The 25499-nt window shown below is 40.4% G+C and overlaps 1 protein-coding gene across 2 annotated transcripts in view; it reads right to left on the bottom strand.

The window, feature by feature from the left end:
* The window catches only part of LAS1L (LAS1 like ribosome biogenesis factor), a 29693-nt gene extending 11594 nt beyond the window's left edge, over window positions 1–18099 (bottom strand). Inside the window, exons 1-11 of one of the 2 annotated variants that reach the window (XM_027465234.3) lie at window positions 17900–18099; window positions 17133–17258; window positions 16878–16947; window positions 15807–15888; window positions 14379–14591; window positions 13378–13424; window positions 11711–11820; window positions 5246–5331; window positions 4110–4325; window positions 2817–2952; window positions 1396–1775 (exon numbers count right to left, since the gene is read on the bottom strand). In XM_027465234.3, the coding sequence (XP_027321035.1) occupies window positions 1396–1775; window positions 2817–2952; window positions 4110–4325; window positions 5246–5331; window positions 11711–11820; window positions 13378–13424; window positions 14379–14591; window positions 15807–15888; window positions 16878–16947; window positions 17133–17258; window positions 17900–18072 (1639 nt within the window). In that variant the 5' untranslated portion in view covers window positions 18073–18099. The remainder of the gene's footprint in view (window positions 1–1395; window positions 1776–2816; window positions 2953–4109; window positions 4326–5245; window positions 5332–11710; window positions 11821–13377; window positions 13425–14378; window positions 14592–15806; window positions 15889–16877; window positions 16948–17132; window positions 17259–17899) is intronic. The other variant, XM_027465232.3, reaches the window with a different exon arrangement.
* Between the last annotated feature and the right edge of the window lie 7400 nt (window positions 18100–25499).

The raw sequence follows: 25499 nt of genomic DNA, 5'->3' as shown, positions 1-25499 counted from the left end.
TACAAAACAGCACCTTTGCACTATATAATACCAAAAACGATTTATTTTGGTTAACTGACATCTATCCAGAAACCCAGACTTTGCTTTAAAGTACCAGCAGATTTATTCTTTTTTTTTTTTTTCTTTTATGTCTTTCCTGGGCATTTAATAGAACTAAACCTCCTGACATATAACGGCGGTTTCTAAACATTATAATTTCACAATTTGAAAAGTGCAGAAATAGTATTTGATAACATCCAACTCAAATGTAAGGCAAATTAGAGTTATATACAATGAACAGGCTAAGCCTTCTCTTCAGAGAGCAACCTAGTAAATAGCTGATGTATCACATGTCATTACAGTAGTTTTAGTTTTCAATTTGTTTAAGGATGGTAACTACACATCCTTGGTGTTATTCAAACAGAAATTAAATTTACCCAAAACCAACTACATAAACGCAATCTTCAAGAAAATCTTGTGGTTCAAGACACAATGTGTGTTCCTTTGGCAAAAGATCTGCTTGCTCAGAAACAAAGTCACTGATGTAGAGGACAATTTTGCTTCTGTTCTCAAAACATCCACCTCTAACAAGCTGTTCACATAAGCATAACTAAGCTGAATTGTTTAGGCAGATCTTACCCTCCTTTTTTTTTTTTTTTTTTTTTTTTAAACTTGGGAAATCTTCCCTGTGAGTGGGGTATGAGAGTTCATTGTCTTCCAATGGCTGCATTTTTCTTCTTTCTTTAAACACCACTTTGCCTCTAACTCCTCTACACCATCTCCTTTTCTTGCCTTTAAGTCCCTCCAGAAACCACTCACCCAAAAATTTTCTTAGCTGTTGAATCCTACATCCCAATGAAAGTATAGTTACCGTATGGAAGCTAAGAGAACACTGGATAAATCATTATTCACTCTACAAACTTCTTGCCTTGCTTCCAACTCTTGCTTGCTACCACGTCATGATTGCAGTTTGCCTGGAGCTTGGAACTTCCAAGAACCTGACTGGTGCTTTCAAATGCAGTCCAACTGTGCTTTCAGATATCCCTAATTCTGACAAATAAAGGTTAAGAAATATCTTTGTTGTCTTTGCCATTTACAGCTGGCATATACACTGTCCCATCAACTGGATATGGTGAAGTTTTAAACACTGAGATTGGAGAAGCCTGATAAAAAAGTTAAGGAAGAAGTAACAATGTGCTCTTAAAAAAACACAGTGTTTTAAGAGCGTTTAGGGAGACATGACACTTGCACATAAACAGAAGACTGGAAAAAAGCAGTTTTCAGAGATTTGGCATTTAAATTATTTTGAAGCACGCTTCAGTTCTGGTCAGGCCCAGAGGGCTGACATGCCTCTGCATTTCACTTAGACCATCTTAACCACTTGTAAACATTAAATTTTATAAAAACTGTTTTTACCTGCAATGATCTGCCATGCAGACCCTTGTAGTGCTGCCTTTTTCTCAGCAATAGCCACCATGTTATCAGAATGAGCAAGTCCTTCCAAATGATTTGTTTCAGTTACCATCTCTTCTTCCTCCTCCTCTACTTCCTCTACACCATCATCTTTCTCCAGCACATCTTCTTGATTCTCTGCAGCCTGCCCTTCATTTTTAACCTGATTTTCTTGCCTCACCCTCCACTGTAAGCTCTCTATAGTGTAAATTGGCTGTTCACTGTAGTTTGACAAGAGGCCTGGGCTGGACAATGGACCACCTCCTTCCGTGTAAATGGATGTGAGATAGAGAAGGTTCTTCCGTGAAGAACGTGGCAAACGAGGTCTCATGCTTGTGAGGATCCTAGAAAGGAAAAGGGCAATGTAAAAGTTTTAAAAGCAAAAAGAGATTCTAAACGAAGGCTTATCAAGCTGAGCAGCCTTTTAAGTGCGAGCTTCCTCATGTATCTCCACTAAAAGGCAAGTTTGATTATTCCTAAGTATTGACTGCTGGAATACTCCTCCTTTGTGATTAAAATTAAGGATGTGGGATACTTCTAACTGAATTTGTGCTTTGCTATTTTTGTGTGAAAAAGGTGCCACCTGTGCTAAACCCATACCACCCGCATGAGCAATTACATCTCTGCTACTACATCACTTTTCTTCTAAGCTGCTTTCTTAATAAATCCACAGAATTTCCAATTTCATTCCAAAGGAGCAATTCTTTTAAGTTCTCCTCCTTCTCCTTGTAGAATCAATAGAAAGATGAGCAGCAACAAACACGGTTTTATACACACCTAGAATCACAGAATGGCTCAGGTTGGAAGGGACCTTAAAGATCACCTAGGTTCAACCCCCCTGATATGGGCAGGGCTGCTATCCACTAGATCAGGTTGACCAGGGCCTCATCTAACCTGGTCTTAAACAATTGCAAGGATAAGGCATACACAAGCCCTGGGCAATTTGTTCCAGTGCCTCACCACCCTATGAATGAATAATTTCTTCCTAACATCTAATCTAAATACCCCTCCCCCGCCCTTGTCCTGTCATTATCTGAGCAAAGAGTCGCTTTTTTTTTTTTTTTTTTTTTTTTTTTTAAACAAGCCCCCTTTAAGCATTTAAAAGCTGCAGTGAGGTCACCCTGGAGCCTTCTCTTCTTCAGGCTGAACATCCCCAGCTCCCTCAGTCTTTCTTTGTAGGAGAGGTGCTCCAGTCCTGTGCTGGGGGCCCCAGACTTGGATGCAATGCTTCAAGTACACACAAGTACACACCTGCCATAATTTCTACTGGATGCAAAGGAAGGGAAAGGAACATAGCCATAACTCAGCGTATTACAGGGAAGCTGCCAAAGCTGTTAGAGAACATTGTTCACTGTCCTTTTTCTAGGTCACAGGATCAAACTTACAACTGAAGAAGGTGTGGGGTTGCCCAGCAAGGAGCTTCCAAGCAATTTTCAGTTAGTCTTATCCACTGCAAAGGAACTTTGTGGAGGAACAGCTCCTTCACATACACACGTTTGTTACAGCGGCGTCTTTTCTTCCCTTCAAAGAAGGTAACAAAAACAAGGTGCTCAAAACACATAAAAGTACACACTTCATCCCTTTGCATTTTTACTGGAGCTCTTATCCTTACACAAGCTGGCATTCCAAACCAAGTCCAAGACCAGATACACTGACTAAATATGTCGAACTCATTAAAAGGGACTTGCCAATGCACTAACAGCTAAATTAGCTTCACAAAATATGACAACAGTGAGATGCAGTTTCCCAAGCTTGTTCTGTGCATCCCACACAGGAAAGCCACAGGGCTGTGTTTGTACAGTATTGTCTCTAGTAAATGCAGTATACTGTTTCTGGGATCTGAGATCACTCCAGATAGCTCTGCAGTAAGTAGAATTAACAGCTGTGGACTGCTAATGCTCAGTATCTTGGTGTGTAACAGACATGCTCAGTGTTGGCTGAAAGCATCTAACATGAACCTCCAATTACCACAGATAATGGCAAAATCTAGCCAGACCAGCAGAAGAGGTAGCAAAATTAACCAGCAGGAAATCTCCTTCAGGTATATACTATATCACAGTACAAAAGTCCTGTTAACAGAATTCTTATGACACACTTCAAATAATCAAAGCTCTTCTGTGCCACTCTCTGGAGTTAAACATACAGTTTACCAATTTAAACATTTCTAAGGAGTTAGGCACAAAAAACAAAATATTATTTTACTTCTGTGTAAGTTTAAAGGCATGACAAATCCATAGATGGGACTGAAGGAGGACAGAAAGACTACCTAAGTATATTGTAAAGCTAGGGTTATGTTAAGTGAGGAAAGAACTGGGAACAAGGAACTCATAATAATTTGCACATAACATGTTTATTTGATTTCTGTTACTGTTATTTCCTGAAAGTACTGGACTGGTCTTTCATGGGAGAGATTAGCTTTTTGTATCTTGAGGAAGCCACAGCAAGTTGCCAAAGAAATAGTAATTTCAAAATGTTGCTAAGAAATGCATAACATACATAAGCTGCAGCATAAAAAGTGTAAGAAATGCAACAATTAAAGCTCTAAGTTAACACGACAACATGTACTAATCATTTTATTGCACTTAAAATCTAAAGTACCCACCACCCTCCCCATTCCTGCAATGGTACAGAAGAGACTTCTACTTTTTTTTTTTCCCACACAGATATTACACACTCACCACTGTTAACTCTGGCAATGCTAGTCAGCATCTCAGAAATCCAGTTGATCAGGAACTGAGGACGGAGTTCTGAAGAATCAGAACATTCCTTTAACTTCATAAACATTTTGTCTATTAGGGTCTGTGTAAAACTTCGGGAAAGGAGGCCTGTCAGCAAGGGCTGCCAGAAGCAGTATAACGTCTGAGGAATTCTGAATTGCCATACTGCTTTATTTGCTGCAATAATTAGGAAAAAGAGAAGCCAAAAATCACTGTTAAGTAATTTTTTTGTGTACCACTGGTGTGCTGCTTGTTCTCAGTAGTTTGTACTGTGATCACCCTTGAATGTGGAGTCATTATTTTCTTATGTTAGGATATTAAGAGAAGCAGCAAATCAACAATAAATACAATAGCCCAACGACAGCAAAAAATACAATGCCTACATCTAATCACATAGTAAACCACAGGAAAACCTCACTCTGCTTTACTAATTCCAAGCCAGTTCTAGTTTATTTCACACATAATGAAGAGATATCCTGTATCTTTCTCTTGCAAAAGGAAGGCACATTGAGCAAAGCAACAAAGAATCAAAAAGCTTCTAAAACTTTACAACTGTAATATATGCACAGAAATTTGAGGATCATTCTCAGAAAGCTGTTTAGCTATTTTTCCTAAATGCTCTCAGGTAGATAAACAATTTCTCTTCATTGTCTCTACCTAACTAATTCTCTTTCAGAAACTCCATGCACAATTGGTCAGCAGCATGGAGTTCAGATGCAACTAGTGACTAAGGCTCAGAATGCCACCACTTACATTTGTTTGATATCTTCATTGTGGAAAAGAAACTAGAGAGAGTTCATTAACTCAGTAACAATTACGGATATGGGCAGAGATGCAAACTTTGAAAGACATTGTGGCCAAGTAGCATTCAGTGTGGAAGAGCTATCCTTCCATAGTAAGAGATTTATACAAAAGCAATAACTAAGCATGTCCATAACAGGGCCTAGGGAGCAGTAGATTGTTCAAGGACCCAGACAAATAAAAGAAATTATATAGCAAATTAGAGATTTCAATATAATGAGGAAAAAAGAACAAAACTGGACATAACATTGGCTACACACTTTTTATGTAAGCTATGTGGTACCCAACACACTAACCTTCATACTTGATATTTAACATCTTCAGGCAATCGACTGTTGGGATGAGAAAACCATCGCTGAGAAGAACTTCAGCCACTGTCTCCCTAGAGCAATCACAGAATCTTATTAATGCCACTTAGTCCCATCCATATCAAAACACCACTTACACTAGTTCTGAAACATGTTTGTGAGTCAACTAGAGCTGTGTGGAGGTGATGTAGCTTCTTGTAAGGCACTAAAACCTTATGTCTGTTTTGGGCTGCATACATTCCAATTAGACTTGGAGTGAATATGCAACTACACCAAGTGGAGCAGAACCAGAACCCTGAAGAAAACATTTCTGCTTGAGGTGCAGAGGGAAATATCTGCCATTGGTATTTTAAAAATAGCCCAGGAATGTTTGTCATAAACCATTTATCATACTGAAATACCTACAGTTTTAAGCATGATTCAAGTTGCCAGCCAACAGATCAGTCAAGATCCAAGGACCAAGAGCGAGATTAAATTTAAGTGGAAAAACCAACCCTGCTGGCTTGCTGGCAGGGCACTTCTTAACACCCTATTCACAGTTGTTCAGCAGATTCAGTACAGTAGGGTCACAATTATTATTACCTATGGCAACTATAACTCTTTTTTGAATGTCTCCTGCCATTACAGCTATTCTTTGAACTACAGTTGGCCTGACAACATTGAATTCTCTAGCTAAAGGACCCATCTAACTACTAGGTTGGCTTAACACAAGAGAGAAACTGAGGACACCCACCCAGGTAAGCTGAACTGATGCTTGAAAGTAAAACAACAAAATGGACAAAATCAAAATTCCCACTGCCTCCATATACAGCCATATGCTTGAGTTATTCCGTTCATGTTTTCATCTTCTATCCATTAACTTTTCTATTGAAGCAAACATACAGTGCTAAAATAAACACTTCTCAGAATAAACATCAACATGGCCATTTTCAGGCACTGAAAAAATTCCACAGAAACAACTGCTGAAACCATTAGCATCATTGGATTTGGAATGGTAGTACCCGTGTCAAACATGGCATATTTTGGTATAGAATGGGTGAGAAAATTTGTCTTCTCCAAAAGGGATGATTTACAAATCTAAACATGCAGGTATGACTTAGATACAATATATGTTTTTACAGGTACAAACAGGAGCTGAAGAGCTCTGAGTGCAGAAGAAAACACACACACACTATGCCACTTTGTCATTAGTAGATAATGTGCTGGGAGATCAGAAGGCAGGCAGCAGAATGTAATTTGTTTCTGAGAACAAAATCAAGAATTAATCCTTCTCTTTTCTGGAAACTGTTCCAGGATGATTATCATTATTCCTACATGTAATGACGGCTCATCACCAACTATTTAAGGCTATATCCATGCAGACAGTAGCTTCAGTAGAGAGCCATCTTAGTAGAATAACACGACTAAGAAAGGTCCATTGGGTAAGTTCTCTGAAGCAGACAGCAGAGGATTCTTTGCAGTTAGCTCATGGTGCTTTAGTGTCACAGGAATCTTCCGCCCAGTACAAAAACAACAGTACAAAATTACAGTTTATGTTGATAGTGGAAACAAAAGGTTTTATTTGCAAATGCATAGGTATTCGAAATTAGAAAACTATTTTTGTAAGTCACTTGACGTATTCAAGAGAACTCATAAGCTCTGTTATCCCCGAATCCATAATCCAGGTCTCCAAACCTAATGAAGTCACAAAATTGTCAATACATTCCACATCAGCCTTCCTCCCTCCTCAGCTAGTTTATTTCCCATGAGTGAAATACCAAAAGAAAAAAAAAATCTCTCCTAAATAAAAGCAAAAAGCTCTCAGGGTCTTTAATTTAAACATCTTCAGAAATACAAGAGACTGCTGGAACAACTCCATCTTCAGCTGAGAAGGAAAGCACCACCAGTCAGTTCTCCAGAAAACCTTCACAGAGTCCACTGAGGACCCACAAACCCAGCTGCATTCATGACACATGACAGACTCTGTGTGACAGAACGAATAAGACAACTGCAGCATTTCAGTGCAGAGTTGAAGCAAAGCAGATGCAATTACCACAGCAGTATTCATAAATAAATTCTAAAAACCACTGTGCTCATTTATATAAAAATATACGCAGAAACACATGCTGAAAGCTTGTGGAGTTTCTTTTTTATTAAGTAAAAAGTGACTTGATTATACGTACTTGCCCACTCATTGTTGCTTTGGTAGCATAACACTATTCATCTTCTCAAACAAAAATGTCACATGGCAAAAAATGGAGAACAGACTTGTAGCAAAGGGCTCTACAGAAGCAGAGCTTTTATTCAGCTTCAGAAGGACTAAGTGAATCTGTGACCATTCCCATAAGAACATTTAATGGAGAATTTCCTCTAGAGTAAGATGAATCTGCACTTCAGAGAAACCCCATGACATAATATTGTATTTATGTTGCAATATGAAGGTTGATGGAAACCAGTGTGACAGGGTCTCATTTTCAATACAGTTAACATGCTATGATTAATAAGCAGAAGGCACATGTATGAATCCTTTCTGGGAACTACTTTTAATAATTCCAGGCTCTTAAAGAAAACGTGTAGGTGGTTAAAACAATGGATATAGGCACAGCCTTCCATTAACTATAAATATAACAGCTTGTGTTCTTTAAAAAGTTGCAGCTGGATGCTAAAATAAAATAGCATGAGATGAAGTAGGTGCTCAGGGGTGAAGTAGGGGAGTGAGTGACAAACCCTAGAGTTTGCTCTACCATTCTGAGGCTTCCCATCAGCCTCTGTCTCACCCTTTATAAGAGGACTGTACTTGTGATTTGGTTGATTGTATGTCACGTTCAACAAGCTCAACTTGTTCTTACTGGGATTTAGCACTTGTTGGTAATGACATCTTTATGTAAGCTAGTGTAGCATATAAATGCTTTGTTCAGATGCAATGGGGCCTTTGAACTGTTACTACTCTGAAATATGCAGCACAGTGCAACTCTTCCAACAGGTGAGGTCTTCATTAGAAAATGTAGATTAATTGAAAAATCAGTTTCTCTCTCAAGCGGAAACATATCATTCAAGCAACTTTCTAATGCGAACCAGCATACCGCCTGGCGCTGGCTTCTTTGTTAAAGCACATGCATGTTGCAAAACAAACAGTCATATCATATAAAGATTCTTCCTTAAGCATCCAGACAGGAGAACATTGCAAGCTGTGTTTTTGAGACAATGACCCTGCTGCATGAAAGAAACTCCAAAACTTCCTGAATAAGTCATCATAGTTCCAACAGCAGGCTGCCAAGATGGCAAGAGACAAATAGTTAGCAGGATCTACCCTCCACTCTCCCATGCAAGCTCAGCTTTGACACACAGCCCATTTACAGGTATTTTTAAATGCGTAATTGAGGTAGCAATCTCACTGCATTACAATATTCAGTCTTTGCTATATAACAGGTGCACATTCTCATTGTGGGGAAAAAAAATAAATTCATGCAAATAATTTTCATCTTGTAAAATTAAAATGGGAGAAGTAGGTGTAAAAAAGGCTTAAATAAGGTGAAGCATGGCAGCACCAGGCCTACTTGAAGCAAAAACAGAGATTGAGAACAGATAAAGTAAGTCTTTGGTATGAGAACGGTCAGTAGAAAATAGAATTAAGTTGTTGAGGCATAGCTGAGAGTTTCACAAACAGACGACAAATTTTCTAACTGCTGTAATTTTGGACGCATCTTCTCCTAAGCATGACAATTTACTGCTGCCCTGTAATCCATGATATCACATTCACCTGAAGCAAGAAGGATGTAGAAACAATTTAATCCTAATATCACTTTAACTTCAAGAAATGAACGCAAAGTAGTGCAATTCACAACACATTGTATAGTAATTAAATGTTTTGTTTATAATTTACAGCTATCCCAAATATTTCCACAAGTAGGTCTTTTTTAAAGATGAAAAATCTAACCCTTCCGTTTGACCTACCAACATGGAAAGACACAGGCCTACCTATCACAACACCAACACTGAGGTATCTTAACTACTCAGCCAGATTAACAGCTTTTCAGAAGAACAGATTTATGAGCATGCACTTTTGGAGCATATAAACAGAAGCTGCTCATCAGCACACGACAGTGCACATATTCCATCCAAGCTAGAGGTGCAGTTGGGGTTGGGATGATTACTTTACAAGTCTTCTCTACATCTGCCAGACCAGAGTATTTTGTATGGTCATGCAAAAAACGCTGCTATATACATGCATATATGCTGGTTACATCACGCTGAATAGAACGGGAGTCCACAGAAGTAGATTAAAACAGCTTAAAGCCACACTTGAATTCAAGCCTGTTAAATTGTTGCAGAGGTGCCACACTAATCGCAGGAAAACAAACTCTTGCACAAGCAGGCTAACATGGGATCCTCCTGCCATACTGCTCTCAGAGTATTTGCTATTCGCTCGAGAGTACCCTTCAGAAGTGAGGGGAAAGTACAACCAACCTTATCAGCAGAGAAGCTACTTACCACAAGCTGTGATAACTGTTGATGCTGTACACAAGTACCACCTCCAGTCAGACTGCTACCAGTATCTTAAGAGTTAGAAAACACTCTAGAGGTACTCAGTCTACTGCAAAGCAGAAAATTGGCTATTTATATTAGCTTGTTGTCGTTGGTGGTGTTTTTTATTAAAGTTAATATTTCCAAAGAGAAATACTCCGAGTCTTTCCAAAGAGAAATTCCTCTTTTTACTACACATTTGGGGTGAACAGTATCTCCATATTAGGATCTTATGTCATAATACTCACATATACCATTATCCTTTCACTGAACAAACTCAAAAGCAGCTTCCTCACATCCTTGCCCTCCCGATAGTCCCGATAGCCACTAGTGAAGTTTTAATCAATAGCCCTGCCTCAGAATCCCATCCCATTCACTAGCTGTCCATTCTAACAGTTTAAGAACATATGAGACGGTGAATTCAGCCTAAAGAGTTCTGAGAATCACCTGTGAAATTCAAAGCAAGATGTAGCGTGTGAGGTACTTGACACAGAAAATTGAAATTACTGAAAGGGAAAAATGTTATCACGGTTTGGCTATGCAGGTAGTAAAGAACAAGTACTGGAGAGCCCTGGAAAGTGGCTGGGTATTCCAAGTGCTTGTAGCCTCACATATCACATCAGTTTCAAGGGTTTCAAAAACGAAGCTACCATAACCCCTCTCTTCATCTAATAGCACGTGGTATTTCGCAGCTAAATTAGGACTACTTGGAAGCACAGGTGCCTCAAAGCCACAAATGGAGTCAAAAGCATCTGTCATGACAATTAAGTCTTGCAGACATAAACTAATAGGAGAGCATGCCAGCAAGGCAACAGTGGAAAGACCCCAACTACATGACTACCTTAAGATCTTTACCACTTCAGTTTCATTTTATGAAAAGGGTATTTCTAAGATCTTTTAACTGTTACCAAGACATTACACCCCTTGCTTGAACATACCCCATCAAATCAATTTCACGTAAGATTGAAGTCTCTTGTTCTCACTCAGACCTTTCACTACTCGTTTTGTACTGTGGCAATCTGTTTCCTCTCTATCATGTAATTGATGCCAGGCTCAAATATCTTTATAAAAGCAGCTCCACTGGACCAGACTTTAGTCCATCAGTGCCCTGAGAGTGGCCAACAGAGAGGATGCTTAGAGAAAGGGTATCAGAATCAGAAACAGGTGCAATTGCTTGCTTCCACCAATACCTTCCAACCTTCTAGCAACAGTTTAAGTGTTATAGAATTCCCATGTTCAATAAGTATGCTTTTCAATACAGAAACTTCATGCCTTCTTGCTCATTTGTCCATGCTCAGCCACTGATGGGCAAGGTGCAAGTCACTTTCTCAGTGTTTTGTTTTGGCATAAGATCTGATAACTGCTTAAGCTAATCGGCAGCTTGCATGACATATATATATTTATATTCAAAACATCATAAGATATGCCTCAAGTTTATAATTTGATTGTCTCTCCCCTCTAGAGTTACGCTGATTACATTTGTTGGAGTGGGACAGGGTCTTCATGCAAATTTATACAGCAATAACAAAGTGTCAGCACGCTAGGTCCAATAGGATCCAGCAGTATCCCTGTAGCAGTAGAAGGATATGAAATATAGAAGAGGCCAACTATCGCCCTACAATTTTGAAAAATTCTAAAGGTTACTATGAAATCAAAGTCTATCCAAGGTTCTTGGGAGAGCTTTTGAAGACACTGAAGATGCTGACATGCCTGAGGGTCAGCAGAGTAAAAAGAGAGACAGCACCCCACACTTGGGACACCATCTGGCATGAGAAACATTATTCGTGAACAGAGATTAACAACTCAGTGCTCAAAGATGTTGTTGAGGAAATCAACCTATTGCCTTTTCCAGGATCAGCTAAACAACACACAGTGAAAAGGTAGTGCAACAGGTGTACAGGCTCAGCTCTGCACTGTACCTTTCACCTCAGCTCCTTATCAGAGATGTACCTGTTCTCTTGCATCAAGTCTTTGATCTGAGCCAAAATCCAGTCCACCTCTGAAGAAGAATTAGACCACAATTCTCGAGACTTTGAAACAGACTGGACTGTCTGCATAACCTGAGTGAAGGAAAAATCCAAGTGTTAACAAAAAATATACTCCAGTGATCAACAGAAAGGCGCTGCTATGAAAACCAGATGCCCATGTGATATATACTTCATAAAGAGCACTTGAAAAAGACTCACAAAGTTCCCTTTCCTAGGGGTATATTAGAAATTAATATAAGTCATGTCATACTCAGAAAAAAACTGCATTGAAAAGGTGGTAGGACCAAGGAGCCTCTAAAAATAAGCAACGTATTACATCCCTGAATATAATGCAGTAGCAGTATAAAAGGAAGGCTATCTGGCTGAATCTAATAAATGAATATGGATTAGAGAATAAAGCAGGGGCCTAGAAATCGAGATTACTTGGTTCAAACTGAGGTTGTCTTAGGGTACTGTGCTTTCATTAACAACTGTTAATGGGATAGAGAGACCGGCATATATAAACCCCTCGACGGCAGATAGAATTACTTCATTAAGCCTTAGTCATTAAATGCTCCCATGATTGCCAGGGGATGAAAACAAACTTAATTTTGATTACAATTGTGTTTTTCCTATAAATGTCTTAACCTACCCGGAACTGTGGAAAGAATGAAGGAAAAGCTAGTATGGGAAGAAAGAATGCAGGAACTTTTATCGTTTGAAGTTTTAAGAATAAAGCAAAGCCCAGGTTTTCTCCTTCTACACAATCTTTCTTCCTACTTCCCTACTTTGCATTACCCTCAAAACAAAGTAATCCTGGGAAAGTGACCAAAAAATACAAATCCAAAATAAAAAACACCCTTGAATTTATGGAAATAGGAATTAGTTTTTCTGCTCAGGAACAGTAATGAAATTCTCACTTTTTCCTCTAAGATGACAGAAGAGGTCCAATGCATGCCTAGTCATTTTACTGTTGAACTGTGCTATGTTATACTTTATTAAATGTCTTTGCAATAAGAAAGCATGAATGAAAAAGACAAGCCCTCCAAACCAAAGAGCTATACAGATTGAAAAGAATTCTCTCATATCTCCCCATATGTTTTCAGAAGGCAAGGAAAAGAATTGTACATCTAACAGGTGTTTGGCTATGAACAGTTACTTTAAAGCACACTTAAACTGCAAGCAAATACATGTATAACACTCTCCATTCTGACTTGACAGTGTGAAAATGGAATATTTGAGAATCTTTAAAGACAAAACAACCGGTGGTGCTAGTGATGGGGGACGGCTGAATAATGCAACCGCTAGAATCCCATCAGAATCCTACACTCAAGTATTCAAAAAGTAGGTGAGAAATGAATTGAAAGCTAGAGTTATTTCTTCAGTGACTTCAGGCCTTAAATTTATCCTTTAGAGGATTTTTTTTCTGATGTTTGTATTCTATCAATAACCTACCTACCAACACTGTAAATTCTTCTAAATGCAATTTTAAGTGACGAACGTTGGACATAATTTGGACATAATCCAGAAGTTGGACTCAATGATCTTAATGGGGTCCCTTCCAACTCAGGATATTCTATGATTCTACAAAATAACACCTGTAAAACAGAATTCTGTCTGTGCAAAGGGAAAAGGTCAGACTATACTTACCCGAAATTGCTCATCTTTGTAGGATATCAGCACATCTCTGACTTTTTCTAGAAATAAGCATAAATATATAGTTTAAGCAGGGAATAGATTAACTGTGCAATGTTTTCTTGTATATAGGCAAGCTGCTTAGTTCTGCAGTTCTAGAGCTGTGAGCTGCAGTTCTGTCTTAGTCAGACAATACTCTGAAGACTCCTGCAACTTCCCGATTTTTCTGGCAATGGAAATCTTATCAAGTGGTGTTGAACTAGGGGTTCAGTATTTTATCACTAGCAGTGGACAAAAACAAGTTGGATAAATGCAGACAGCTCAAAAAAAAAACATAAGTAGGCTTCCTCCAGTAAGTCAATCAAATCTGTTGAGTAAAGCTCCTGATTGTAGGGTTCAGAGACTTCTGGTGATGAAAAAGCAACCAGTGGAACAGTTTACCAAACTTCTGCCATTGTTTTTGCACTTTATGTCTTACCAGCTTATGTTCTGGTTGAGTAACCTGTGTTTTTTGTGTGTGTGTTGTTTGTTGTTGTTATTGTTGTTTTTAACATACTACTGGCATTTAGTGATTTCCTGCCTACATGTTAAGTACATAGAAACTAGCTGAACTGTCTTTATTCTGCTCCTGCTCAAATTATGATCTGATAACGTTTTGAGGTCTGCAAAAGGCACATAGTCTACTTTTTTGGTAGCCATCTCAATCCCAAAATTATGGCTGTCACGACACTAGAATTAACTTTCACAATGTTTGGTCTTAAACCATCCCTGTGTCACTACTGTTACTGATTACGATACTGTATATTCAATAACGTAAAAGATTTTATGTGACTAATTCAGTGAACTTAGGTCAGAAAAGTCAGTTACCCCAGAATCCATCAAGATCCATAAAACAATCCCAAAATGTGAGCTGAAGGTATACCTTTATCCATTGTCAGGGATCAAAGATGACACTGTTTTGCTAGGATGGGACAGATCTAATTCTTTTTATCTGCTGTTGTTCCAGGGACACCTACCATGGAATTCCTTGTGCTTCTGACAGGCCTCATGCTGTGGGGTTTGAACTTCCCATGTGTCATTGTCCAATTCTGTGTTTGCTCCCATCGCTTCCTGCTCCTCTTCCTGCTCCTCTTCCTCCTCCTCCTCCTCCTCACTTTCTTCACACAAATTATTGCCCAACTGACGGCTCCAATATGTCTTTCGTAGCCAGTCCAGCACAACATCACAACCTAACGGAGAATATAAAACACTCTCTTCTCAGTGAGGTTCACTTTCCTATTTAACAAAAAAACGCAGGTGGCATATTGCTAACTCGCATTGCAAAAAGAAACACCATTAACAAACCCTGAAATCACATGCTACTCTATTAATGAAAAGGTGAGTGAGTTTAGAAAACCAAACCAAAACAAAAACCCACACAATCCAGTATTGCAGCCCTGGTAACACCTACCCACTGCCTTTTTGGCAACAAAAAAGATTGGACACTCCTTACTCAAGCTACACCACATTTAAGTGGAAACGAAGTCCCAGCAGTTGCACTCTACCGAGAAAACAAGTCAATTCTTTTATAGGTCTGCTACCAACACAACGTCTAAAGCAAAAATATATTTTTTTGGTGCAGACTACAGTAGGCATACCTTAGATAGAATGGAAATAAAAACCCTTTCAAAGACAGACAAACCCAACACTATTTTGCTACCAAATTCAATTTAGGACCCTGCCGAAGGTTATTTCTCTGCCTCCTCAGTGTTTAACCCCAAACTCCCAGGAATTCCTTCATAGACTATGAGCTGGTCATTTACTCAGGGTTGCGTTACCTACTGCATCTCCCCCTAAAATGCTTTTTTTTTTTTTTTTTTTAAACAGTCTCGGGTACATTGAAACCATCAGGAAGAGCATTCACCTCCTTCCCTGATGTGAACTTTATGTGCTGTAAAGAAACATTAGGGCTGAACTACTGTTTCCAGTATTTTTTTCAGGGGAAAGAGAAAATCTCTGAACACCTGCCCCATCAAATGGAAGGTCATTCCTTCCCACAGAGTTAGAGAACCTCCAGTCCTTTTTGAAAGCCTAACATTGGCTACATCCAGTTGCACTTTCCCCTTCCCAAAAACTGGAATTCTGCCTCACCTCTCCCAACAACAGAAGGCATGGGAGAGTGAAGAGCAACATCCCCTCCGTGGCCTTGGTTTCCCCTCCTCTTCTGCATGCTACTCAATGGGCATGCTTCAGCTACCCCCACAAGGCTGCGGCACACCCTCACAGGTGTTTCACACCACAATGCTCCCCATAAGGATGAGTCCACAGCCCGCTCAGCAGGGCCCCAGTAGGGAGGGCTGCTTCCCTCAGGGCTCTGTACCAGCTGTGATGCGTCCTGAGGGGACACTGCTGCCTAAGTGCACTGCAGGCGAGGCCCTCCCACACCTTCCAACAATGGCACTCACCCTTGCGGCACAGAGCCAGGCGGGGCAGCTTCCCATGGGTCAGCTCATGGCGCAGATCCACAACCCAGATGGGGATATCCACCTGCAAAAGCAGCTACAGGCATCACCACACAACTCCCATGGCACTGGGCCTAACCATACACAGCTCTGCAAAGCTGCAGACAACCTCTTCCTGAGTGAGAACAACTTCTCCAGCTTCCCCTTTCAAGTGTGGGCTGAGATCCCTCCTCTCTGACCCCGGTCCTCCTGGGGCCTAGCATCCATACAAACGCTGGAGAAGTTGTTCTCCATGACAGTTTGTAATGAAGATATGATCACATCATATGAAATACTCAGATCATATACACTGTGAGTTGTATTTGCATTTTTCCCATGGATAACTGACTTAATAATTAAGGTCTCTATTTGCAAGTTTGATCAGTGTTAAGAAGTGAGTAGCAGCACCTTTTTAAAAAAACAAATTAAAAAAAAATCTCCTTTCGCATATAGAGTCATTGGACAAGGCTGCATATCTAGGAGTCTCAAATACTATCTGCTCATCCCTGTCAATATTTGCTGTTCAAACCCAGAAACGATGCTCAGCGCACCTGACAAAAAAAGAACTCAAGTTACCACTACACCCTGAATCTTCCATCCTCCAAACAGAAACTTACCTTAAACAATTGAGAATAACAAGATGAAAATGCCTGAAAATATAACTAAGTGCTTTTAATGCATTATCTTGGTTCTCAAAGAATTGAATTTATTAACTATAGACTTAGCTCTTTTTCCATCTCTCAGTAATAAAAATAGGTGGCATATATGTCAAGTGGGACTATTTGCATCTAAAAATTCAATCACACAGGATTCAAAATGTTTTAGTGAACATCACCAGACTTCGTTACTCCTAATGTGACTTTAAAGAACATCAAGCACCTTCAGAGCTTTGCAGTTGGAGAGTACAGGCATCTGTATCCATTATTTTGCTTATGAAATAATGACCCTGACAACTCCTCACGATGTTATTAATAGCCAACATACACGCTCCCTGTACATAAAGAAGTTATTGGTTAACTTTTATTGAATATTTACCTCTATGGCTAATTGTCTCAGCGGAATGCTGACCATTTTCTGTTTCCTTTCTGTGATCAGGTTGACAAATCTGCATGCAGGTTACAGAAAAGATAAATAACTTTATCAAAAGCTGCAAAGAAACTTGGAACCCCAGGTCAAATCCCCCAGAAACCGTACAACACTGGAGTCCCAAAGACCTAAAGTGGAATGAGACAGCTGAATAACGCTCTCTGCCCAGATCTCTCTTTTCCTTGTAGGCCTTCAGAGTCCTACCTTACAAGGGCCAGACCATAGGACAGGATGAGCTCGTGTGACCTCAGTCTGCCAGATGAATCCAGAACCTTGCAACGAATCAGTTCAGCAGTACAATCCACTGCAAGAGGCATTTTAGGGCCATACCTAGAAATTAAAGAAATGATGAGCAGCCTCACAAGAATACACTCCCCCTACAAAAAGGGTAGTCTTCACAATACTTTTTGTGCTTTGTGGTACTAAGCAGCCTGAGAACAGGTATGCAGAAAGACACTAAGGCTTCTTCCAGAAGACTTTTACTTGGAACAGCGATCGCACAGCTGCTCCTAGGCAGGTCAAATGAGTACCTACTGACATGCCAAACGTCAGCACTCACGGCACTCATACAGCACGAGTCGCTGTAACCGGACCGGGCTCCTTTACGGTGCAGCAGAGGCAACGCACAGTAAGACGACGCGGGGGCCCCGGGCGCGGTTAGCGCGGCGCGCCGTCCTGAGCAGAACGAGTCCGGGAGGCTGCGGGCACGCAGGGCTCCTGCCTTCCCCGGCGCCCGCGGCCCCGCGCTATTACCGGCGCCACCCGCGTGTCCGAAGGCGACTGCCCAGAGAAGGGGCCCCGCAGGACGAGGCGCCCGCGGTCGCGCACGCCGCCTCGGCCGGCCCCGCCAGGCCGTGCCGAAGCAGCCCGAGGCGCGCAGCCCCGCACGGCCGCTTCAGGGACCGCGGGGGGCGGCCCGGGAGGCAGCGACGGCTCCCCGCTCCCGCTCCCCGCCGGCGCGCGGCCCGTACCGGCTCTTCCAGGCCGAGACCCGATCCAGCGCCTCCTGCTGCAGGCGGCCGTCCCCGCAGTACAGCCCCACCATCACCTGGTCCCACTCCGCCCTGCCCCTCCACGCCACCACCGTCCGCAGCGGCTTCAGCCGCCTGCGAGGCCCGGACAGCCACGGCCGCCCGCCCGCCATGCCACCGCCCGCCCCGCGCCCCCCGCCCCCCGCCCGCCTTCCGGCCGCCCCGGCCCGGGGCGGGGCGCGCCGCTTCCGGCTGCTCAGGGGCTGCGGGCGGGTGGGCGCTGGGCCGTGTGGCTTGTGACGCGGTTTTTTTTGTTTGTTTGTTTTTTTCAGTCGCCTCTTCTCTCGCTGATCTGTTCTCTCTAGGCACCAGTGACGCCGATCTATTCTCCTTAGTCACCAGATACAGGACCCGCGGGAATGGTGTCAAGCTGAGGCAGGGGAGGTTCAGGCTGGACATCAGGAAGAGGTTCTTCACCGAGAGGGTTGTTGCGCACTGGAACGGTCTCCCCAGGGAAGCAGGCACTGCACCAAGCCTGTCGGAGTTTAGGAAGCGTTTGGACTGTGCACTTGGTCACATGGTCTGAATTTTGGGTAGACCTGTGTGGTGCCAGGAGTTGGACTCGATGGTCCTTGTGGGTCCCTTCCAACTCAGGACTCAGGATCTTCTATGATTCTGTGATTCTCCTCGGTCAGTTTGTGCCATCCCAGGAACACGCTTATGTTAGAGGCCAGGAGAAGACAGAACTGCAAGGTGGGATGGGAAAAACGTGCTGGAACTGGAAGCCCGTGGGAGCTGATTGCAGCGACGTTGCAAGCAGCAAAGCTAAGCTTTAGGTTCTGGTTACTTAGGAAGACCCGTTGGAAAATACAGAGTATTACACACAAGATGTGGGGGGTTTCAGCCCTACCAGGAGCTTGGTGTGTGATCTGAGTCAAATCACATTAGATGTCATTTAAATTTAACATTTTTTAAATTAGTAATCATAATAAAAAAGGACCTTTTTTGTTTGTTCGTTAGATTGATTCTTTTTCTGTTACTAAGGAGAATAAAGACTCTAAGCAAAAGCAGTGGATAAAAATGAAGTTGAGCTACAGCAGAAATTGACCAAAATCCAATCCTTCTACTACTGTGGTAAATAAGCTTTGTAAATGAGATCACAGAAAAAGTATTTCTGTTAATATTTTCTTTCAGATAGTACCTTCCTGAGAGTGCCACCTTGCCTTCTTCATGCAGCTGTAACTTGCAAAAATTGGCACTTTGGAAAATCATTTTGCATGCCTGGGGAATAGGGACCTGCATCCAAACAAGCAGATAGGGAACTCTTAAGATAGTGCTCCTCAGACACAGTAATAAACAAAGGCATGTGCTGATGCAGTAAAATTCTAATTGCAGTACAGCTTCTTTCCTGCATTGGTCCATAACGAATTGTATAGTGTGTGTTATAAATACAAGTTTTAGATGTGTTCTGGAGTTTGATCAAAGGTCATGGTTTATGTAATGTAACCTAGATTAATGTATCCACCTGTTTTTTGTTTTTTTTTTTTTTCCAGACTTACTTCCCTTTCTTAAGCTGAGTACATCAGGAGGTCAAAATCATCATTGTACGGATGGGCTACAGTCGCATGGATTTTCCAAAATAAGGGGACGACCACTCACCTCCCCCTTCTTTAGTAAAAGCTTTGATTTTATGGCTGCACTTATATAAAATTCTGCAGTGTACCGTTTTCTTTGAAAAACAGTTTGTAGGTAATTTTTCATTGTCTGCTGCATTGTTTCTCTTCTCTAAATGTATTTGAGAGATTAAGTTGGGGAATGGCTGAATCTCTAATTTTTAGCAGCACAGAAATTGAAAAGTACTAAGAAAATATTTGCTTTATTGTATATTTATGTTGCCCATTGACATAAAATCAAAGTTGTGCAAAAAATTGAAAGTACTATTTTCTGCCTATATAGAGGTAAAAAATGTTTGTGAAGGGTGACAGTACAACATTCTATTTGAATGTAAATGTTTAACTTTTGTTATCTGATGAAAGGGTAGACTTAGATTTTGTTGCTGGATGTAACTGGCCTTATGATCCTGAGCAAACTGATGTTGTAGTTAGTGCCTCAGCTTCTTGCATGTTATCTTGTTGAGGAAGAACATACAGCAATGTACAAAAGGACACTTTTACCTAGCCTGACATTCAGAAAAGGTAAGTGTAATGTGTTATCCTGATTTTAGTCTATTCACCCATTTCCTATATAACATATAGAATACAAGCAGGTAATGCCAAAACTTGCTGAAGCTGCTAAACCATGCAGGTCAGACTTTTGGATATCTTATTTCTTTACAAGAAAATATCCCACAAATCAAAAGAACAGTCTGTCATTCTCTGCAGGAATCAGCTACGTAGCTTGAAGGCTGAGGAGGTATGAAGTCTGCCTGTTTTTTTGTCAGTCAGAAGGAGAAGCAAAAACATCAGATGACTTTCTTGTCCCTCACGTGCATGGAAGTGATTTCCAGGATTACTTGCTCCATTGTTCTTTAGTGTATGGAGTCCATATATAGGAAAATATTGAATAACAGTGACCCTCTTAAGTTTAAATACCTGTTAGTAAGTTGAAAGAGAAAGAGGACAGACAATTTCCATCAACAGTTTTGCTTAATGAATGTCTGACGCCAAAGAAACTGGGTGGATATGCTTGTTACAAATACTCAAAAGGACTTTTCTTCCAAATGAGGTGTCTTTCAGACCCTTGTTTTCAACAGTACTGAGGATTGTTTTGAGTAGCTACAGGCCCTTCTGTAGATTGGTTCTGTCTTTCCCCAAGACTGTCTGGATTTTAGAGTAGCTTAATCTTTTTATTCAATATTCAGAAGCAAGTTTTTGTTTGCAGAACTGTTAATCATCCTCAACAGGTTTTTATGAGCATTCTCTGCTTATACTGGATAGCTAAAATTCCTTTTATATTCTAGCACAAGTGCAGCTAATGAAGCCTATGCTACTTTGGACTAACATGAGTATACCTGATTGCATAGTTCAGAACGTGCTTCTCCATGTGAGTCAATAGAAAAAAAATCTAGAAATTCTGCCCATTACAAAATATTTGTTAAATATAGAAGATTATGGGACAGAAGTGCTACAGAAATTCTGGAACTGGAAAATAAGGTTGCTCAGACTTCATTAGTATATGGATTTAGTCATCAGCATTTGAAGCAGTTCAGTGTCCAGCAAAGCTGAATGAGTTCTGTTAAAATGCCATCTTTGAATAATACATCAGTTCAGCCTCATGCCCACACCCCCAAAAGTCTGCTGTGTTCTTTGGTAGGTCAAAACGAAACAAAAGTTTCATTACTCGGAAGAACTGTAAGGCTGAGGGAACAGATTTGACATTTGTTGCCAAACTCCTGCAGTGTCTCATGCAGTGAAAGTGAACTCTCAGAAGGTATGAGGCAGGGACAAAAGTTGGAGCAGGGCCCTATTCTCTGGAAATTGAGTAGCACTTTTCAGCTGCTTAAAGGATGTTCTGAAATCACAAGCTGTTTACTGCAATCAAGGGCTCTTATACAGAGTACAGGAACATCGTGTCATTTTGCTTTCCAAATTCTTTTAGGGTTTCAGAAGTCAACTGCAATGCAAAGCCTGTAAAAGCCATATACTGCAATGCTGTGGAACAGATAGGATGCATCAAACTTGATCAGACTACCTGTTCCTGCTTCTGTATCCTCAGAGATGTATCAGAGATTAAATTTAAAGGAGTTTTTCATTCTTACTCTCTCTGGACAGCAAGAAAGATGTGAAGAATTTGATGGCTGTAATAGAGGTAAATGGAAGGAAGGGCTGAACTAGCACAGATTTCACATGCTTCATGTGCTTTCAGAGTCTGAATCAAAGGGGAATTATGCTTGTGCTATTGCTTTGTTTATGATGTCCGGCCATAAGGTTGCTCAGTGCAGAACTGGGAAGTGGTGGGCAAAGATGGCTTGTTGTCCTGAATGACTCACCCAAGATTGGCAGCATTTTGCTATACCAGTTTCTGCAGTTTCGGCTGAGAGAAAAGGACAGGATTGTCTGTGGTGTCCCTGCAGTGCTTTAGTAATCTGGATGGTTAAGGCAAATGTGGTTACTTGTACCTACAGGTGAAGTGCCGGTGAGGAACGAAGAACCAGACTGCTGTTTTATCTAGAAAGGCCTAGACAGAAAACCTCTTTGAAAAGAGATTTCAATATATCAGGGTAATGTAGGTAGTGGATTAAAATAAAGAAAATCCAGGAGGTAAACTGTGATAGTACTTTCTCTAAAAGGACCTGAAACTGCTTTTCTCTTGCATAACTGAAAAAGGAGCCCCCAGAGCCTTTCTGAATAATCTTGCTGTGGCTGGGAAGAGGGAAATTCTTTTTCCTGACTTCTTTCCAGAGGGATTGAAATAAGCAGAGGTGATACCTAGAAACAGTGTTGGAATATCAACAGAAAGGAAATTTAATGTGCAAATTTAATGTGCAGTGCAACATGCTTTTTTTTTTTTTTTTTTTTTTTTTTGTCTGGGATCAACAACCGTGTGCCAGACTTCTTCCCAGTGTAATTAACGTCCAAAAAATGCACTTCAAATGAAGGGGTGCAAAAGATTAAGCTTTGGAGTATCCAGAAATGAAGTAAAAGCTCTTTAAACCAATTAAAAAGGAGGGATTGTGTCAAGAAGATGTGAGTTGAGTCTTTTTTGTTGTTGTTGGTTGTTTGCTTCTGTTGTTTTTTATGTTATTTTTAAATTTGAATAAGGCACAGCTAAGAAAGAATGATGCTCTATCTGCCTTTCTATGGCTTGCAAATTTAATCTCTAATTGGTTGTAAGACATTTGAGCTCCATGTGTTCACCAAACACCCTGGCCCTTTGAGGTTGTTAGGAGAGCAGTGGGTGGCCGAGCAGTCAGAAGTGCATCTGTACTGGCAGCTGTTGCCTTCTTTTTTGTGTGTTATTCCCTAGAGCACAGAGAGAGACTGCTGGTAGGGCAGCGAATGAGAGATTGGGGCCTCTGCACCTCTTCTGTGCTATTGGCTGGTTTTGTTTTCTGGCATCTGAGATTTGAGCTTTGGACACTAGCCACCAAACATCATGTTTTCAATGAATTTGTCTCTGTTCTTCCCAGTCTCTTCTCCTTTCCTATGTTTGCAGAGTTGCAAAGGTAAGATTATGAAATGCTACTTCTTGGCTCATTTCTCACATGGGGATTAGTATGCTAAATGAGCGGTATCTACAGATAAAGACAAGTTTAGAAGGGATCTCGAATAACACTGTTCTTTACACAGCTACGCAACAGAGGCCAATGTAGCTCAGATTTTCTGAATGACTAATTACTCTAACCTGCTTAGAATCATTATGTGTGAATACCCGTGCAGCAAGTACAAAGCAATGCCTGCACCCTTGTAGTCCTTACTCTTAATCCTGCATTCAGTGAAGTCAGCAGTTCTACACTGACTTCAGGGGATGCTGGGTCAAGCCTCACGTGTGATGCTTGTCAAGGGATGTATTATAGGAAATAGGCAACTGAACATGCTTTCTGATGCCAGAGGCCTTGGCAGTAGGTTCTGATGCTTTTCAGATATGTGAGACAGCCCTGAAGGAGGAGACGGCATGTTCTACATTTTTATCATTTTTATCTAGTCTAGGAGTCCTACATAAAGGCTCCAAGTAAAAAATATATATTTTTTTCCTGTTCAAGAAGAAGAACATAATCTGCAGTACTCAGCACAGTTTTAATGTCATTTACCTTATAAAGGCATAGCTATAAATTATGAATATTTATCTTTTAACTGGATAGTGTTACCTAGGTTTTGTTTTGAAATAACAAATATTGTTGAGGTATGGAAAAGAGCCCACATCTTGTTGTTTATACAGCAGGGTGAAGTGTTAAGATTATTTTGTTTGGTAAATAAAAACTGCTATGTACAATAAGTTTTGTGTTTAAATTTCATTTAGGCTGTATTTTAATTGCAATTTTTTTTTTTTTCTGATAGTATGATTTTTCTGTTCAGGATAACATTTTAATTTTTTTTTTTTTTTTAATTGAAACACTAGGTAATTTCCCCCTATTCCAATCCAATTAAAATGAGTTAGTTTTCTTCTAAAGAAAATGAAAAAACATTGTAAACATTTAAACATGAAGCACGTGAGAAGCTGAAAACACCTTGGAAATGGAAGGAAGTTCTAGGTGTTCTCCACTCACCTCTGCTGAGCACCAACTAGAGAGGGCCAACAGGACAAAGCCACACATAGGGCTGCATAGGAATTATTCTTAATTGGATCAAAATAGTGTTCTATTTTCTATGGACATATATTGTCTTCTTAGAAATTCACATTAATAGCGAAAGTTTAGCAGAGGTTTACCAAGCCTGTTCTTGAGCTCTCTGCAGTCTGGGAAAATGATCCATGGTATAAACATAGGCAATGACCCCATTTTAAGGATCCAAGTCAAATCCACTGGGACAGTTGCACTGTACTGGGTGCAAATTTAGGAGGTGGTTCAGAGTGCTGGAGTGTTTTGTTTTGTTTGTTTGTTTGTTTGTTTTTGTTTTGTTTTGTGCAGTGCTGATCTGAGTTTGTCCTGCTCCTCTGGTATACATGCATCTTTTAACAGACGCTTCACATGAGAGATTTTCTGCAATTGAGAAGAGCTGCTTTCACCGCTGCCCCCAGGAGAGGGTGCTCTCAAAACATGTACTGCAGACCCATTTCTGCACAGGAAGCACAATACAAACATCACATCGGAATGGGGCATTTCACCACTCTGTAACACAACACCACTTAGGTTCTAATGTACTTTCCTGTCACATCACTTAGTGTCTACTCCTATTTGTCATAAAACAGGAGTTTACAGCAGCAATGTTAAGTCAAAGTCAATGTGATAGCTACATAGAGATCATTGTAGTTCCCCTGGATCTATCCCTGCAGAGAATTTAGCACTGGTTTAACTGAGGAAGAATATGTACTTTAAGAATATCTCAAAAAAACTGCATGGTGTTGGTGGCAAGCAGAGTTGCTTCATCAATATTTGTTCTTCAGTTAAAGAGAAGCATACAGAAAATTGTCATTTATTAAGCTGCCAAGTTTTAGTTAGATTTCAGTGCCTTGTTCATGATCTTAGTAATGTAGGTATTATGGTGTCCTTGAGGAAAGTGTCTCATTTTCTTAGAGTTGAAGCACTATGTATATAAGAAAAACAATGACTTAAAAATATGATTAACTTAGAGAACAGTGCAATGAATTATGTAGTTAATTTCAGAGAATAATCATCCAGACAATTTACAAAGTGACAAACACAGAAATAATCATCTTGGCTACAAGCTGGAGTTGTCTCTTTTGAGGTTTGTCCAATCAGCAGATAATTTGAAAAAGCAGCTTTCTATATATTACTAATATATAAACCATAAAACATTTCACTTTGATAGTATCTATTTGTCTCATTTTGATTAGGTAAAGCCACTTGATTGCAATAAAGGCAAAACAAGAGGAAATGCTCACATGTTGTTAACATACAAATACAATAATATATTCATAAAGATATGATATTCCAAATAAGAAAAGTGTAACGAGGCATTTTGGGCTCATCAAAACCCTTCCA

Source organism: Anas platyrhynchos, chromosome 10 (genome assembly GCF_047663525.1).
Source record: "Anas platyrhynchos isolate ZD024472 breed Pekin duck chromosome 10, IASCAAS_PekinDuck_T2T, whole genome shotgun sequence".
NCBI classification, from domain to species: domain Eukaryota; kingdom Metazoa; phylum Chordata; class Aves; order Anseriformes; family Anatidae; genus Anas; species Anas platyrhynchos.
Note: the sequence above shows the minus strand (reverse complement) of the source record. Positions and strands in the feature narration are given on the sequence as shown.